At 31.5% G+C, this 19886-nt stretch overlaps 2 protein-coding genes across 10 annotated transcripts in view; one reads left to right on the top strand and one right to left on the bottom strand.

Moving 5' to 3' along the window:
• The window catches only part of LOC139510155 (uncharacterized), a 46246-nt gene extending 28171 nt beyond the window's left edge, over window positions 1-18075 (bottom strand). For 4 of the 8 annotated variants that reach the window (XM_071296505.1, XM_071296558.1, XM_071296529.1 and 1 more), the window contains exons 1-2: window positions 17940-18075; window positions 11129-11233 (exon numbers count right to left, since the gene is read on the bottom strand). The gene's annotated coding sequence lies outside the window, so the exon portion shown is untranslated. Of the gene's footprint in view, window positions 1-1273; window positions 1858-5479; window positions 5617-11128; window positions 11234-17939 lie in introns of those variants that run through there. The other 4 variants (XM_071296522.1, XM_071296547.1, XM_071296536.1 and 1 more) reach the window with 3 other exon arrangements.
• A 73-nt stretch (window positions 18076-18148) lies between these two features.
• LOC139510147 (mitogen-activated protein kinase kinase kinase 1-like) overlaps window positions 18149-19886 on the top strand; it is a 30877-nt gene continuing 29139 nt past the window's right edge. The window contains exon 1 of one of the 2 annotated variants that reach the window (XM_071296470.1): window positions 18149-18687. In XM_071296470.1, coding sequence (XP_071152571.1) covers window positions 18500-18687 — 188 coding nt within the window. In that variant the 5' untranslated portion in view covers window positions 18149-18499. The remainder of the gene's footprint in view (window positions 18688-19886) is intronic. The other variant, XM_071296481.1, reaches the window with a different exon arrangement.

The following is a 19886-nucleotide window of genomic DNA, read 5'->3' as shown; positions in this document are numbered from 1 at the left end:
CTGCATTGAAGACCCATTGGTGGCCTTCGGCTGTTGTCTGCTCTATGGTCGGGTTGTTGTCTCTTTGACAAATGCCCTATTTCCATTCTCAATGTTATGTAACACTTTCATGCAACAGCCACTTTATAATTGTGGAAGTATAAAAATTAAAACTTGAAATTTAAGATTTTAATCAACATTTAATATTTGAAAGGTCAAAAGAACAATTAGTCATAAGGTTCTTTTCTTAAAATACTAAGAGGACAATTTAGACGTAAGACATGATAGAATGTCATCATAGAACTTAAAAAATAAAATTTTACCGTTAAAAAACATTTAAAAGTTAAATGGTCTGTTGAATTAAATGATTGGTTACGATTAAAAGAACGATTTAAAACATTTTCTTGGTGTGTAATTAAAATGCACTGTTCAAATCATAAGGGTTGAAAACAAATATCAACAAGATTATATGTCCTTAGGACACCATGATCACTTGCAGTCGTATTTTCCTACTAATGTGTTCAAAGAAAATAGAGGGTCACCATAATTTTTCATATAAGTTTTAAAAATGGTGAAAATTGAACTTGACTTTAATCAAGTCACAGGAAAACCTAAATAAAAATTTTGTAAAAGAGTTTGCATGTTGATGAAAAGACACTATTTGGCAGACACCCAAACCACATGCCTGCTGTACATCCCCAAATTGAGAACTGTTTTTTCATTCAAAAATCCTGTTACAAACTTGATGTACTCAGTTTCAATATGATCCCATGTGACAGAAGCTTTAGAGTAACATACCTCAACCTAAAACTAACTTAAGAATGCACTTATTTCAAAATATCACTTTTCTGTGTTCAGTGAGCCATGTAATTTTTGTAAAAAAAGAAACATGTGTTAAAGTTTTTAAGTTTTTATGACCACAACTTTAGTGGTAAACAAACTTGACCAAAACAGACCATTAAAGAGTACACAGACCATACACAATGCCTCTCTACTATCCTAGGCATTGCAAAAAAATACCAACCCCACTGAAGAATCCATACTTGATAATTGATATACATGTTCAGATATGAGAAAATCAACCAGATATTTTGTATTGGATAAACCAGTAAATGTCACTAGACCCTGGCTAAAACAGATTGTACTGCTATCCTACAAAATATAACTCACACAAACTACTAATCAATGTATGAAAGAAAAGTTAAACAATTAATTTTAACCATTTAAATTATTTAAGCCTTTTTCAGATCACCAATATTTTATCTTTATGTTAAAAAAAAATTAAATAACTTACAATTTAGATAACCTTCTAAGTATATCACATTTAGTTGTTTTATGCTGAAACGTGGCAGAAACTCAATTACTATAATGCACGGTGCATAATATTTCATGAACCTGTTGTCATCTTTCTTCTAGGTATTGTACAATACACACTTAAACAAACACAGATAACCCCTGTCCATACAAAACAATTATTACTGCCTGAACGAGCATGTCAACTCGAGATTTAAACCATTTGTCTTAATATTCTTCCACGTTTCTATCTTATGAATGAATCTTGATCCTTTAAATAAATAGTGGAAACCCGTTACCGATCACTAAGATTTTCCCGATCAAAGTTACTGATGTTCTAATGATCTTTATAATGACAAAGTTTTAACTCTTCTGTTGTCATGTTTAAAATTTCATTCGTTTCAATAAATATGAAATCTATGGAAAACTTCAATACTACCAAATATTTACATAAATAAGTCAAATGATGCAGTAAATTATTACAATGTATATCTTTCTACACAGAGTTGTTACTGCTATATATTGAATAAATGATTTTGAACCAAGGTTGATAGGATTATATGTGAACCATTCTGGCATCCAGCCACTGAAAGGGAGATAAAAAGTCCATAATATTGACAATGTTATAATTTGTCCCAATATCATCAATATCTTTTATGGAATTACTTGCTGTGTTTAACAATATTCTCCTATTAAATTTTTCTGCCAATTTCAATATTACTAGTATAATAGATTGACAAGTTTTTCATCAATTTTAATTTTGTAGCAATAAACAGTAAATTATTTTAATTTCTAATTTTCAGCTTATGTTAAATGTAATCTATTAAAAGTGTAGTTTTTTACTTCTTTTTTTTTTTTTGGGGGGGGGGGTTCTATGTTAGGAACATACAAACTAGGGAAATTTAGTTTAATATGATACAAAAATATCTGTGTCAAACATGCAGTATCTATGAAAATCAACTGGTATAAATGAACCACTATGATTTAGGATTTGGTATTGAAATTTAATATAGATATGATTATTGTTTGTCTCAGCTTTAAATGTCTATTGATATACAATATTTTAAATGTTTGAACATTGTGTGTCAATACGACTAATGTATAAAATATATAATGACATATGTAATTAATAGAGTTGTCAAGAGCTACACTACTCAAAACATCATATTCAATACTTTAATACATCAGAAATGTACAGAAGAAAACGCTATTGATTCCATATATTAAACATACAATTTACTCCAATCATGAATGAAAAATTCATAAGCAATCCCTTGTGGTTCCACATCTTATCTTTAAGCCAGGAGATTTTAGTTAGACCTCCTTGGTCTATCAGACAAAGTCATCTCTTTCTTTTGGTGAATTTCAACAAGCTTTCATGGACCCCAACCCCATTCAATGGTTTGAATAAAATAGACTTAAAGAAGAGGAAAATTTTATAGTTACCCAGACCTACTTATCGTTGTGTACTTTATTACATTTTTTACTTTAGTTAACCAGACCTACTTATCGTTGTGTACTTTATTACATTTTTTACTTTAGTTAACCAGACCTACTTATCGTTGTGTACTTTATTACATTTTTTACTTCGAAGCATTTGATGTTGCTGTATTGTTATACTATGTTTTTTTTCTCAGCATACCTTCGAAATACATCATTACTGTCACAAAGGAGTAGGTCCGGTAAGGACTGATTTTGGCCTCAAATTTCAGGTTCATCTTACGAAAAATTTTGACCACTTTTTAAACTCTTAAGTGTCTATTTCATTTGAATTAATTAATTTATGTGAAAGATTTTAACTGATTTAGTCATTAAAAACAACCCGATTCAAGCTCAAATATGAAAAATCTATCAAATATGCTGAAAAATGTCACTTTTCATATGATTTTAGTCAAAAATGAAAGTGGCCGCATCCGTGTTCATCCTCAACCTTTATATATGTTATGTATTATCATAAAATACAAGTTACATTTCAATATTAAGGATGAACACGAATGCGGCCACTTTCGTTTCACACTAAAACTGTCTAAAATTTAACTAAAATGCTAGAATTTTGAAGATTTCAGTAATTTAGCATGACTTAATGGTGCTAGTACCCGATATATGTGCATTGTATTGTCAAAAACAGCCCATATTTATGTAGGAGAAGCATTCAACTGTCCAATAAATAACTAAAAGTTTACATTTTAACAATTTTGTAAAACTGCTATATTTTGGGGCCAAAAAGGGGTCTTACTGAACCTACTCCTTTAAACTATATCTAAGAATTAATTAGTCCTTTTGAAACTTTATTAAGGAGTAAAAGCTTAACTCATGCATCATTTTATAAGAAGAACAGAAGAGCTTTATACTTTAAAATGCTTGCCATTCAATGCTTTACTACATACCCTATACACGGAAGCATTCAATTTAAAAAACTAAACAAAACATTTCTATGCTTTAACCATATAATCACAGCAAAAAAGAGTAACCATAAAATCTGGTTGTGCACTAAACCCGCCATGGAGATTTTCAAAAGTTGGCAAACTGGTTATTACCAGTTATATTAAGCCTATTACTACTTTTCTATAATAGAAAAACAAAGGGTATGGGGTATGCATTAATTATGTTGTTAAGAAGAGCATCATAACATACAGTTATAGATGTTGCATTTTATTGGGAAATAAATAATACTGTTGGAATGTCTCAGCCAATAAAAATCATGATTTGAAACTTCTATGACATGTAATAATATAAGAATGTAACCAAACGAAATTTGTGCTTTTCAAACATTAGTATGTGATAGCTATAGCCTGTGTAAACTTGTAATATTGACTGCCAAAAACTAAATCCATCTATTAGTAAAATAAAATAAATTAATCAAGAAATTAAAAGCTTTTTCTTCAGACACTATCTACTGATCTTCTACTGAAAAAGTTTCATATAAACAAAGCTATTGCAGGTGTCATAAAAATGATAAAAAATGCCTCAGTAAGAGTTTCATAAATTTCTATATTATTTTATCCCCAGATTTTATCTTAATATTTAACAGCAATATAAAGTCATTTTTTTTTCTCAATTACAAAGTTTTTTTAATTTTAAAAACACCATTTGCATAAGTTTTCAATTTATCTGTTACATATTTATGCAGAATAATTAGATATCAAGTCAAAGACATGGGTATCTATCAAGTTGGATGTAGTAAATCCATAACCTCCGATTTAATTTTTTTTTTTACCACAGACAGAGAACATATCAATCTATTACTTCAGTAATTTTTGTGTCTGCCCTTCCATTTTGTGACTCAAGAAAAAAGTACCTGACTATAATAGGCTCAGAAAATTCATATTATTGGTATAGGGCAGCCTAGGGTCATACATTAATTCACTCACTTATGTCTGTTACTAGTATAATTATTATACTAGTAACAGATTAGTATATGTATTACAATAAGAAAAAAAGAATTGTTAAAAATATTGGCACTTTGGGCAAAATGAGTCCTAGCATTTGCATCCTCTTTATAAATAATGAAATGAATGAGATGTTATGATTGCCAATAAGACAACCATCCACCAGAGTGTGAATAACATGGATGTGAAAGAGAGGTGAAGACACAAAATGGACAGTCAAACTCATTAGCTGAAAAATAAACTGATAATGCCATAATATGGAGAGAAAAAAACCTGAAAGACAAGCATCAGTTCACAAAACACAGCATAGAAAACTAAAGACTGAACAACACAAACCCTATCAAAAATGGGGAGGAAGTGATATGGAAGGGTAAGCAGATCCTGCTCCACATGTTGCATTTGTTGTGGTGCTCATGTAAATTCAGACCCAGTGATAAGTATAATTCAGTAGGTCATATTTGTGGTGTAAGCATTTTAAATATGTCACAGTATGGCCTTCAACAATTAGCAAAAACAATACTGAATATCTATAAAATCATTCTCCTTTTAAAAAAAAATCTGTTTGAAGTCTTTGAAACATTCACTAAGTTAATTCTAATTTAAATATGGAAGTTTTTATCTCAAATCTCAAATGCATACTTGGACCTGATATTTCCTCTTTACAAAAATATAAATATAAATATTACAATTAATGTTCTTCCCTTCTTGATATAATACAAAATCACTTAAGATTTGCTCAATATTCCATTTAATTACAGTTTTAATTGGAGATTGATTGTACTATTATTTTACCATTTAAAATATGTCTATATAATTACCTGCTTTTATGGATTGTATTATTCCCAAAGTTTATCGTTAAACGTTGAATTGAAAGAGACTATTACATATCAAAAGCACTCAATATACTTCCTTTCAATTCAACTCTATTCAAATACTTTCTCATGAAAAAGGTTCACTTTATCTTTAACCAATAATATATTATTGTATATCAATTTAAATATTTGTTTAAAATCTGTGCAAACAATAGCAAATCCAATAAAATGAAAGTCTGGGGATTAAAGTCTTTTGAGAAGGATTTCACCACATCAAATGTTGAACGAATGCATTGAATGTGTAGGATTATCTACCGTCTCAAATCTTATTAATGATATCGTTATTTATGTGAGGTGTGCTGATATAAAGGCAAAAACAAGGTTATCTTTTCTTGAATTCTAGCAGGACCATGTTAATACAATGACTATATAACTTAAAATAATTCTTTTTGTGAGTTTAATTTCATTTTTGAGGCAGTATTGATTTTGAGACAGATGCCATATTAAATAATATATACTTTAATGAATAACCTTCAATTTTTTAGGATAATGCAGTAGGATATAAGGTCTTTAAGTAATCAACTTTAAAAAAAAGTACAAAGCTGGCAAAGCCAACGGATGGTTCCCATACTGCAAAATTTTTATAAAGAAAACATTTTATTTCAAGGGTTCAATTAATAAGCATAGTTGAATGGAGAAAAAACATGTACTATTAAGGCCAAATAAAATAGTATGTGTGGTTCCAGTTACATTTGAAAATAAGTAAGGGTAGGTAGGTAGGGACTTTTTTTTTATTTTATGTTTTTTTTTAACATTGAGTCTATGGGAGCAACATTCTGACTTTAACAGTGCTTGATGAAAAATGACAATAAAATGTTTAGGGTAGAGTAGACTAATTTTTAAGACAAAAAAGTAGGGACGGTAGGGTCACTGGAACCACACATATATTTTTATTTAGCCTAATGTTAAATTTTCACCTATATAAATGTGTTACATTTCTAAGTGCCAGGATACCATCCCAAAACCAACTGTACAACAAAATAGTTTTTTGTATATTATATATGCAACAGTGACCTTGACCTTTACTAAAAGCATATCATGTAACTTAACTTTACCAATGATCCATGTAAATGAGGTCAAGTTCATATCCAGACATCATGCAATCATTCCATACACCAAATATAGTTGAGCAATTCGCCTTTTCAGAATCTAAAGGACTGTGGGTAATCTCATTGTTCCTACACCAAAATGAAAATAACATTAAATCATTGGACGGATTTCCATTGTTTAGAACGTTTTAAACCAATCACAATGTTTTGGTGTACGCTTTGAAAATATTACCCAAAATGCATTAGATTATGAAATGGGGAATTGCTTATAGTAGATGAGAAACAGACATACAAATGTGACTTATTTATAATAACCATGAAATCTTAACTTTGACCAACAAAATTTGAAAATGAAGTCAAAGTCAAACGAACCCTAACAAACTGACATGTACACCTTACGATCATTATATATATATTATATTTGACCTACAGCATATAGTTTCTGAAATATAAACTTGCCCAAGTAATTAACCTTGATCACTAAAATGAGGTGGAGGTCAGATGAACCATGTCTGATGGTTACTGTAAACCAACTGATTTTCGCAAGCGACTTATTTTTGCAACTTTCGCAAATATGTAAAACTTTGATCACTCCTTATTAAACTACATCGAGTAAATTAGAAAATCGCAAAATTAAATAGCTGCGAAATGGTATAGGAAGAGTAAAACCCGAAAAAAAGTATCTACAAAAATAAGTTGGTTTACAGTATGTTGGCCTTTAAAGGATCTCAAACATGTATGCCAAATAAATTATTAAAACACCCTTTATCCAATGCTAAAGCCCAAATATGGTTATATCATCAGGTCACATGTTTACCATATAGTGTAAAAATGTTTACCGTAACATGTCAAAAAGTTTACTGTAACATGAACATTAGCTAAATATAGATAATTGTAACCATGGAAAATCCCACTGGGATTTTTCACCGGTTAACTCAACCGCCGGTAAACTCAACCGCCGGTTAACTCAACCGCCGGTAAACTCAACCGCCGGTTAACTCAACCGCCGCCTAACTCAACCGCCGGTTAACTCAACCGCCAGTTAACTCAACCGCCGGTTAACCCAACCGCCGGTTAACTCAACCGCCGGTTACCATATCTATATAAATAGGGTGCAAACATTAATCCACCATTCTGCCTCTGATGAAGGTCCTTTATGGACCGAAACCGGTCAGGCTATCAAACATCACCAGGCGCTGTTAATTATGTGTATTGGTATATACTATATTTTTATGCTTTTACATTTTTCTCACTGATACACATAGTTAATATGGCTTCTACTAACGAAAGCTCCATGGAGCTAATGTGTTTAGAGACTACTTATGTCAGTACACCTTTCCTATATTGCCTATTGATTTTTCACTGGCATAGGAGCTCTAAGCGTAAGCCTAGCGATTACCTGAAATTGATGTATATATGTAATACCTACATTACAAACTTAAGGTGTTGAAAACTTTTTAACACTGAGGATTAATATTCATCTACCTTTGATCTTGAAAGGAGTACTAAAGGCTTAAATGAAGCATTCTAAATAAGAACCCCCCCCCTAAACCAAATTTTGTTTGGTTAGGGGGGGGGGTAATAGTTTTGACTTGATGTTTTGGTGTATCACAAGCTAAAACGTCAAGACTGCATGACTACCATGAATTACTATTTCAAGACTTGATATACAGGTGTATCATAAGCCTGAGGTCAAGACTGCATGACTACTAGGAAGTACTATTTCAAGACTTGATATTTAGGTGTATCATAAGCCAAATATTAAGATCACATAACTACCATGAAATACTATTCCAAGACTTGATATTTAGGTGGATCATAAGCCAAAGATCAAGACTAAATGATTACTATGTACTTCTTAAATTATTAAAACACCCTTTATCCAATGCTAAAGCCCAAATATGGTTATATCATCAGGTCACATGTTTACCATATAGTGTAAAAATGTTTACCGTAACATGTCAAAAAGTTTACCGTAACATGTCAAAAAGTTTACTGTAACATGAACATTAGCTAAATATAGATAATTGTAACCATGGAAAATCCCACTGGGATTTTTCACCGGTTAACTCAACCGCCGGTAAACTCAACCGCCGGTTAACTCAACTGCCGGTAAACTCAACCGCCGGTTAACTCAACCGCCGCCTAACTCAACCGCCGGTTAACTCAACCGCCAGTTAACTCAACCGCCGGTTAACCCAACCGCCGGTTAACTCAACCGCCGGTTACCATATCTATATAAATAGGGTGCAAACATTAATCCACCATTCTGCCTCTGATGAAGGTCCTTTATGGACCGAAACCGGTCAGGCTATCAAACATCACCAGGCGCTGTTAATTATGTGTATTGGTATATACTATATTTTTATGCTTTTACATTTTTCTCACTGATACACATAGTTAATATGGCTTCTACTAACGAAAGCTCCATGGAGCTAATGTGTTTAGAGACTACTTATGTCAGTACACCTTTCCTATATTGCCTATTGATTTTTCACTGGCATAGGAGCTCTAAGCGTAAGCCTAGCGATTACCTGAAATTGATGTATATATGTAATACCTACATTACAAACTTAAGGTGTTGAAAACTTTTTAACACTGAGGATTAATATTCATCTACCTTTGATCTTGAAAGGAGTACTAAAGGCTTAAATGAAGCATTCTAAATAAGAACCCCCCCCCCCTAAACCAAATTTTGTTTGGTTAGGGGGGGGGGGGTAATAGTTTTGACTTGATGTTTTGGTGTATCACAAGCTAAAACGTCAAGACTGCATGACTACCATGAATTACTATTTCAAGACTTGATATACAGGTGTATCATAAGCCTGAGGTCAAGACTGCATGACTACTAGGAAGTACTATTTCAAGACTTGATATTTAGGTGTATCATAAGCCAAATATTAAGATCACATAACTACCATGAAATACTATTCCAAGACTTGATATTTAGGTGGATCATAAGCCAAAGATCAAGACTAAATGATTACTATGTACTTCTTAAATTATTAAAACACCCTTTATCCAATGCTAAAGCCCAAATATGGTTATATCATCAGGTCACATGTTTACCATATAGTGTAAAAATGTTTACCGTAACATGTCAAAAAGTTTACTGTAACATGAACATTAGCTAAATATAGATAATTGTAACCATGGAAAATCCCACTGGGATTTTTCACCGGTTAACTCAACCGCCGGTAAACTCAACCGCCGGTTAACTCAACCGCCGGTAAACTCAACCGCCGGTTAACTCAACCGCCGCCTAACTCAACCGCCGGTTAACTCAACCGCCAGTTAACTCAACCGCCGGTTAACCCAACCGCCGGTTAACTCAACCGCCGGTTACCATATCTATATAAATAGGGTGCAAACATTAATCCACCATTCTGCCTCTGATGAAGGTCCTTTATGGACCGAAACCGGTCAGGCTATCAAACATCACCAGGCGCTGTTAATTATGTGTATTGGTATATACTATATTTTTATGCTTTTACATTTTTCTCACTGATACACATAGTTAATATGGCTTCTACTAACGAAAGCTCCATGGAGCTAATGTGTTTAGAGACTACTTATGTCAGTACACCTTTCCTATATTGCCTATGTATGCCAAATATAGTTATCCTACATTATTGTATTACGTAATAAGTCACATGACAAAAAACAAACAGTAATGGTTTCAGCTTTTGAATTATAATACTTTTAAGTAGTTCATTTGATATCAAGTTTGTATCTACCTACATGTAAATAGTCTGACTGTCTTACTTGACAATTGAAAATGTATGATTACTGATTACATATAATCACACTGCAAAATGTAATCGATTACATCTGATTACAATTACCCTATGCCTGTTGTGTATTTCTCTTTTTCTCTATTGATTTAAAAAGTTAGCAATCAAATTATTAATTAATTTTTGACATTCTTTATTTTCTTAGACAGAATTTTTTAGTTTCTAAAACCCACACCTAAGTCACATTACTTGAGGAAAACTTCTCAAAAGTAAAAAGTGCCTTTTATCCCTGAAACCAAGGACAGTGTTATTTGACTACTTATTAATAGAATAACTGAACAAATAAACAGTTTCTGTCACTTCATGTAGGGCCAAAACAAATGGATCGTGAATGCCATAACAATTACATTTAGATGTATTTTTCATTATGATACATTATTTTGATTGGCTAGCAGAAATCTAATGTCCTTCTGATATTTACATTCATTTCACAATGAAATTAACATTCATGATGACACGAGGTTCCACAATAAAGTGCACAGTCAGGTAAGTTAAAGAAAAACTTGATAGAAATCGTGATTTCATGATCCTAGCTAAAGAAAATGTAGTTATAATTATTGAATGGTTCTTTTTGTAATTTTATAGGGTTGCAAAAGCATTGACTGTGCACACTTTTTTAGAATGAAGCACTTCCTCGCTTCATACAAAATGTACTTTCTTGGTCAATGCTTTTACACCCCAATGAATTTACAAAAAGAAGCATTTAATTCTTAAATACAGGTTAATATTAAAATAGGGTATATCAGACATACCATCAGTTCTTTGCCAACATGTTCTTTTAGCACTTATTGTTCTGGAAGACATCTTGAAGAATTCTGCTAATAACCTGTTACATCTCAGATGGTCATGTGATCAACCTGGAAAATATATGTTTTTATAGTTAAAAAGGTATGAAAATTAAAAAAAATTAGATTTCAAATTAACACATGTCCTATGAAGCAGGGGAGATAAAAGAAATATATTATCTTGAACCAGATGCTCCGCAGGGTGCAGCTTTATACGACCGCAGAGGTCGAAACCCTGAATGGTTGGGGGCAAGTATGACCACAACATTCAAGCTGGATACTGCCCTGAATTTGTATTGTGATTAAATAGTTGACACAGGATAGGTTTCTGACACAAAATGGAATGTGGTCTAATGCATTTAAATTTTTTTTTTTGCTTTTTAGCAATTCACTATGCTGTTGAATATAAATCCCCTCAAAGAAAAAATATTAAAAGAAATTTTCTTTTTAAATTCTGAAATCTGAAATGAGAAAAAAATATTGAACATCCCCCTCCCTAATTTTTTTTCACTTCCCCCTTTCCCTTATTCCAAAAATGATCTCAATTCAAATTTCTAATGGAGTTTGCAACAATAACTACTCATTTAAATACTTTATAAAATAATAAAATATAAAATGTCATACAGTCATGGTTAAAATTAAAAAAAAAAAGGGGGGAATGTGTCCAAAAGGTCAAAGATAATGCCCCTGCTAGCATATAACTTTATAACGGGATATGACTCGAGAACTGTAAAAGTGAAGCTGCCAAAAATTGAACTTAAACTGAGTTTAGAGGTAATAAGCATTATATACACATTTCATTAAATTTAGTTAAGACAAACTTAAGTTAAGAGAACATGAATTCTTCAATTTTTCCACTTGTAAAGGGCATAACCCTAGAATGGTAATCAAAGTGCTTGTAATCACTGAATGGTAAAGATTGCTTTAATTTATCAGTTGGTAGTAAAGTGAATATTACATTGTATATTGTATATAGCATTGATTTAAGTTGATTCAACTACTATTCTGGACAAAGAAAGATAACTCCAATTTTCAAAGAAGATTTCATAAAGCATTGGTTTTATGTGATTCAACAACCATTCTGGTCAAAGAAAGATAACTCCAATTTATTGACTTGAAACTACAAAAATGCTTGTTTTTGGACCTTTTTGGCCCTTTATTCTTAGACTGTTTGCCTCATAACCCTTAAAATATATCTCAACCTTCTACTTATGGTATTAATCATTGTGGTACAATTTCAGAATAATTGAAATACTTATACACAACTTATTGTCCTGACACTAGATAAATGCTTGTTTTGGCCTCTTTGGGCTCCTAATTCCTAAACCTTAGGGACCATAACCCCCAAAATCAATCCCAAGCTTCCTTTTGTGGTTATAAACATTGTGTTAAATTTTATTAATTTCTGTTTACTTATACTAAAGTTATAATCTAGAAACCATCCGTCTTTGGACGACGTTGACGACGTGATACCAATATGCGACCGCAAAATTTTTTGCCGTCGTGTAAAAATAAGTTTTAGTCATTTCATCAAATTTTATATGACCAACCTGTGGTTATTCTAAAAAAAAACCAGTTGTTTTAAGCAAAGCAAATGTCATATGATTTTTTTTTAAATGAAACAATATACATTAAATGAGACAGAATACCAAATATCATATTGAGGTTAACACACAGTAATAAACATAGACATGTGTCAATACAATATGGCATGCCTGAATAGTCCAAGTATATAAAAGTTGGGAATGACAGTTTATAAGCCACATGTTACTAATATTTACATGGTAAAGCAGTATGTTGGACATGACAATATGGTTGTTCTTCTGATCTTGTTAGCAATCTTAGTCACAAGTCCTTTGCCCTAGACTAGTCAATTTTTTTTTTGGACTTAATAAGTATTTGCAAAACTAATACAATAGAAAAATGATGAAATATTGGTATTCAGATTATTAGTTGGCAAGGATTTTGGTGCAGAGTGCTGTGAGGTATACAATTCTTACCAGATTTTCATGAAACTTATATCAAAGGTTAATATATCAGTAATGTATTGGGCAAGTATGAAAATCATTGCAGATCAAATAGTTTTTAAAGGAGTTATATCCATTGGATGCACTGTCACACCTACATTTATTAAAGAATTGTTATGCAAATTATATCAAATTTTTATCTGGTAGGACAAGTTTAAAAATCAAAAATCATGTTTTTCGATCAGTACTAATTATGTATGATTTTACAGTTGTGTCCCATTGAAATAATATTTATATTTAATTCTTAGAAATCTTATACAGGCTTATATTTCATGATCAACTTTTTTTTCATTTTATAAAATTTATATAAAAGTCTGATATCAGCCAGGTTTTGGAAGATTGCTGACCAACTATTTTTACAGGAGTTCTTTCCCTTTGAAATAGTTATTTTTAAAGTTCATGTTTTCAGTGGAAAGTAAGGCCCTTTTCATACCATGTTATTTTATAATATGTTTTTTTGCATTGGATTTTGTCATTTTTTTGCAATTTTAATTGTTGGTTACAGCATATTTGCTGACATACTTTCAATGTGGTTTACAGTGGCGGATCCAGGGGGGGGGGGGGGGGGTTTCGGGGGTTGAAACCCCCCCCTTTTTTTGGCCGATCAATGCATTTGAATGGGAGCATATAGTTGGAACCCCCCCCTTTACTCTGGGTTGGGAACCCCCCCTTTTTGAAATGGCTGGATCCGCCACTTGTTTATTATATTCATAATATATGAGACAACCTATGCAGTTTTTGGTGTTTTCATTACTAAACTACTAAAAGAGAAACCTTTAAACGCTTTAAAAATGACTGTCATAATTTTGCAGAACACTGACAGCAGGTACATGTAAATTCCCTACCTATTCCAAACTTTGACAGAGTAAATCAATATTGTCTTATCTTGAATCAATACTTCACTTTGATACACATACAATTATATCATAAAGGTGTTAAACATGTCTCCAACAATGCCTTATTTGTATAAAGAGCCCTAATAACTGATAAACTATCTGTCATTATTACAAAGACAGGAGACAATATAAATACTCTTCAATCTTTATTCAGCTATTTATTCAGATAACACAAAATTTACAATGTACTTCAAAAATGTCAATTATATTCAGTCATAAGGTTATCATCTTCTGACTAAGTTTATATAGGTATGTTTACAATTTCAGGTGGTGTTGCTATGTAGACTAATTTCTAGAGGATAATTTTATCAGATCAGAGGCGGATTTAAAGGTTTTTTTGGGGGGCCTGCCCCCCTCCTCCACTTTTTCTGGGAAAAATTTGGTTGATTATATAGGGAATCAATGAAGCATGACTAGAGCGACCCCCCTCTTAAGCAGTCAGTTGGCCCCCACTTAATAAATTTTCTGGATCCCCCACTGCAGATCCAAATTAAAGATTCTTACAGCCTCTGTAGATGTTATAGTTTCATTGTCTCAAATGTTGTTGGCTTGGCAGTGGTAGATGTTTCATAACAAATTTACTCTAAGAAATAATTGAAAGACAGGCATGTTAGTTTTGCACAGATCAAAATGAAAGTTAATAGACCACTTTAGAAAAAGTTTTTAGTGTATGTGTGCCTTTATGACTTTTATCTAAAATAAAGCAGTTCTGTATGTTTTCCCTAACAACAGCTAGCAGTGCTGATTATTAATCATAAGAATTTAGTTTGCCGATAAATTCCTGCAATATAGCATAAAAAAAAATCATATTTTTCAACTGCCCAATATCGGAAGGAAGTGACAATGCACCTAAACGCACAAATGATGTTCTTTACCTCTTTTTTTTTTTTACCTTTTAGGGTCTTTTTAAGAAAGTAAGTCCTTATGAAGATATATTTAACCTAGCGTTTCCATATTAATCTCACCTTCAGGTACATGTGCACCAATCTTACTCCTAATTACCCAGTATATAATTGCTATTTTCTTATTGGCCATGTACCACTTGGGACATGTAATAAAAGTCGTTTTAGACATATTATAGTTGTATATATACTTTCATTTATATACCTTTTATAACTTTAAAAATAATTGTATTGCACTTTTATAGTAATGGTGTAAAAAAAATTCGTTTGTTGCTGTGTTACAAAAATGTTTTCCATTCATTATTTTGTACTTAAATAAGGCTGTTAGTTTTCTCGTTTGAATTGTTTTACATTTGTAATTTAGGGGCCTTGCATAGCTGACTATGTAGAATGGGATTTGCTCATTGTTGAAGGCTGTACGGTGAAGTCTAGTTGTTTATTTCTGTGTCATTTGGTCTATTGTGGCGAGTTGTCTTGTTGGCAAATATACCACATCAAATCTTCTTTTTAAATGTAGATGAAATTTTTAAAAAATGATTTATTTTATGGTTTTTAACCATAATAAACATTTTATCCATTTTAAGGTTATATTTATATAAAAAAAAAAGGAGACCGAAAATCTATATGGTCACATGTACAATAGAATAAGAGATATTTTATGATGTCGGTACCAGTATTTAGATGACTTCCACATGATCTTTACAAATGTGGACAGTCTTGTTTAGAAATGATTTAATGGAATAACAAGTTGATTGGTTTATTATGACACACACACATTTGTCAATCACTTAGACATTACTTTTATCACTGAGCTAATCATGTAATATAACTGTGGTGGAATCAATCATCTAAATAATATATTTATTTTAAAAAAAATATTCTTTTCAATTCCAAGACAGCTTTATCATAAAATTTTGAAGCAAAACATCAACATTTTTTTTCAAAGCATTTTTTTATGGATCATTTGGCAAAACAGATGTGGAGGTATATATTTTCAATACTTAAAAATATAAGAAAATTTAATCTTTGCCTGTCTGTACTGACTGGACATTTTCTAAGTCTAATCATCATGATCATATACATTTTGTAGATGAAGATTGTGTGTATATATATATAGAAATATTTATTAAAGTCATATGAAACGAGTGACCAATGAAAAATAATGTTTATCCAATTCTTGAACCAATGCATGTATATTCATAAACGTAGTCTTCTGTGCACGATTTTATCTTTTTTTACTCAACCATATTATCGCATAATCGTCATTTTTTTTTTCTCTCTGTCTGTTATGAAGTGAAAATATGGCAGCTACTTAAATGTCGTGTTTTGAAGCTGAAGTTTGCCAATTGTCACCTTATTGTAAACAATAAAAAAAGCATCGATATTTAGCACGTGTATAACATGTACAATCAGATAATAGTTTATTTTAATGACAGATCCATGCATATTGCGATCACCGGATTTTTACGAGAAGGGTCACGCTGAGGTCATATTGTATACGGAAAATATGTGGGCGAATTGCTTCCTGGAAGCAAGGAATTAAAATAAAGTAAACTTCTTCTAAATATGGACAGATTAAAGAATTTTCTTCAGAAAAAAATATATGTACATAAGTTTTATAATGAAAACTATCCATTTAGTTATAAAAAACATATTCATCATTTTTTTTAATTTGAGGTATCATATGACTTTAAAACATCTTATTTTTTTTCTCCAAAACTTTAATAAGAACTGATAACAAAAAGGCATAATTGACTGGAATCGGGTCTGTTCGCCCTGATTACATGTTTGCCCTTGGTCCGGTCGCCCTGAGTTCGTTCGCCCATAGAGTCTGTTCGCCCTGCATACTTTTATTTCAAAATATTAATTTTAAGCCTTTAAGGGCATAAAGTTTACTAAAACTTATTCAGATATTTGTATGGTATAAATTCTCGACATTCATGAAAAAACATGGAAATATTTAAAAGTTGATGGCTTATTTGGGAGCATTAATTGTTCAATGATATAATAATAATTCTCACTGCTTGTTTAATGTCTTTCAAACTTATCTTTGTTGGATAAATAATAAAAATAACGTTTTGTTTTGATAAATTTGTCAGCTTGAAATGACTGTAAAGCAGTCATTTATGAATTGTAAAACATAGAAAGAATTTACAAGTTCATTTATTCCTATATTATACTGCATAAATTGACTTGATAGAATTATTTAAACTGTAACAGTTATAACACATATCAATAAAGATAAATACATTGTATTCAAGTATTCTACTACATTTGTATGCAAATAAAACGGAAACTGATTATTTGGTTGCAGTAATACAAATATTGAGCGAATTTGTCATCAATATTTATCATACTCTGTACAAATAATGAACATTATGCAAGTAGACAATAATAATAAAATAAAAAAATCAGGGCAAATGGACCCTGGGCGAACAGGTATCAGGGCGAATAGGTACCAGGGCGAACGTGAATCAGGGCAGACGGACCCTGATTCTAATGGACTGTAATGACCAAGGCCAAGTGGTGATAGGCCAAAACAACACATGGACTTTAACATATCTGAAGCCCCAAACATCATGAACATCACACATAAATTTGCTTCATGAAAAAATTCTTCTTCTTTATACATGTATTTACGGAATGCCATCAACTTTTTGGGAATTACTTTCCGGTATTACTGAAGCAACAGCCCTGGTATCCAGACAATTTGCTGTTAAATGATCATGCAATTCTCTCAAGTCTACACTAGTCACTCATGAGCCATAAGTCTATAAGTGCAAAATTATATCCTATTTATTTTTTTAGGGGAGGTCACTGATTTTAATTAATTTTAGAGGGGAAAATTCTGACTGCAATTATTTGTCTGCAGTGATATGATATCATATATATTTTATAGGATGATCCTCGGGTGTTAAAGGGTCTTGCACATTGACATTTAATGTTACCCTACCATTTAACAATGTGCTTGACGTTGTCAACAACAACTACCAAGTTGATCGTTTTCTCCTTTTCGTAATCAATTATTATGTAGCATGAAAAGGGAAATAACTAGCCAAGCACCTGTCCTCCTTTCGAAATTTCTAGACTGATCCTTTCTTCAGAAGCTAATTTTCGAAAATTCCGAGAATTTACATAGATCAGGCAGACGTTTTTACATACGTGATGATTCACCTGCTATTGAGCTTGTAAGAGACATCATTGTAAATAAAATTGGAAATGAACTAAGAAAGTTGGTTTGTAAACAAAATGAGGTGGTAAAAACAAGGGTATTCCTACCGGAAATAGCTGTGCTAGATAAATAATAAACCGCATACCAAAATAAGATAACATTTTGAATTGAATGCCATCGAAATGTAACTACAGAAACGTTTGCAAATACATCTTTTGTTGTATTTGGCGCTTGTTTATTTATAATTTGTCTGCATGTCGTCAATAATTTAGTTAGAATTACAATGAAATGAATGGTGAAAGCAGTCTTTGAGCTTTATGTGACATGATACTCCGTGAAATATGGAATCAGCTACATTAGCAAATGATGACGCTGAAACAAGTAAGCAGTCACAGACAAATGGTTTTTTCTTCGAGGATACAGATTTTAAACCAAATTGTATAGATTCTGAGGAATATCTTGGACCTCATGATTGGAGAAAGATTCTGAGACCAATCGAAGATGGAAATTTAAAGTCACAATCAGCAAGGTTATAATTGTATTTTATAAAAGTAATATTTAAATATGACTGCACAGATGTATAATGTAGTTTTACCAACATTTTCATGTTTCAATGGGCTGTCTCAAACTATAAAAAAGTTTTAAAGCTTGACTTATAGATGAATATTAGTATACAGAAATCATAAGCTACATGTATATTTGTAGCAGTCAGATGTTACATGTCTGTTTAAAACAACTGCACAAGCTCTTCAGATAAGTTGCATCCAATGGGGATTGCACTTCAATTGTTTGACAAATTAAATAATCATAAGCAACACAATATTTATTCTTTATCGCTCAACCAAGTGTAAATGTCAAGTTTTGATGAGGTGACTTCATTTTCCAATAAAAACCCTTGCATGGCTGGTTTGTAGTTTTCTTGTATGCAGGAAAGCTTTGTTAGGGATAAAATAATGATTAGAAACTCAAATAAAAAAATTCATTTCTAGATTTAAGTCAAGATACAAATGTATGCAGCAGACTTAGTTGTATTATTTGTATCTTACAAAAATGTAGCTACACCATCCTTTATTACAGGGTCAATTGGATAGATGCAATCAACAAACTTTGGTTTATCAATGAATATTAACAGAAATACATGTATATCTATATGCATTTAGCGAACATGAAGTTAAAGGTCAATAACTAGCTTTGTTAAATTCTTCTGGAACAGTCACTGAATTAAGTTTACCCAAAATGAATTAAGGAACACATGAGAAGTATTGAATCTTTTTTAAAACATACCATTTTCAATGTTAATTTAGAAATCAAGCATTTCTTATTGCTTATAATCAAACATGTACATGTAATGCATATTTACACGTGTAGATCATGAAAAAACTGCTATTTTTTAACATACATTTGTAATTGAATTAAATAACATGCAGCACACTTTTTTTTCTAAACATACATGTACATGTGTATATGTATCATGTACATTCCAATTAACAGCAATTTATATACATGAATATGTTTGCTCATCTACATCTACATGTAATTGGTTTTTATTTTGATGTTAAAGGCTAGTTCTGTTTTTTTCTTTCTATTGAAGTAGAAAGCAGACATATCTGTAAAATGCAAGATTCAGATTATATAACTGATTAAAATGGTTACGTCTCAAAATTATTGACAGAAGTCATTTTATATTCTTTTAATTGTTCTGAATATATTTACCACTTGAGTTGAATT

This window comes from Mytilus edulis, chromosome 1, assembly GCF_963676685.1.
Source record: "Mytilus edulis chromosome 1, xbMytEdul2.2, whole genome shotgun sequence".
Classification (NCBI taxonomy): Eukaryota; Metazoa; Mollusca; class Bivalvia; order Mytilida; family Mytilidae; genus Mytilus; species Mytilus edulis.
The sequence above is the reverse complement of the archived record's forward strand: the minus strand, read 5'-3'. Positions and strand labels throughout refer to the sequence as shown.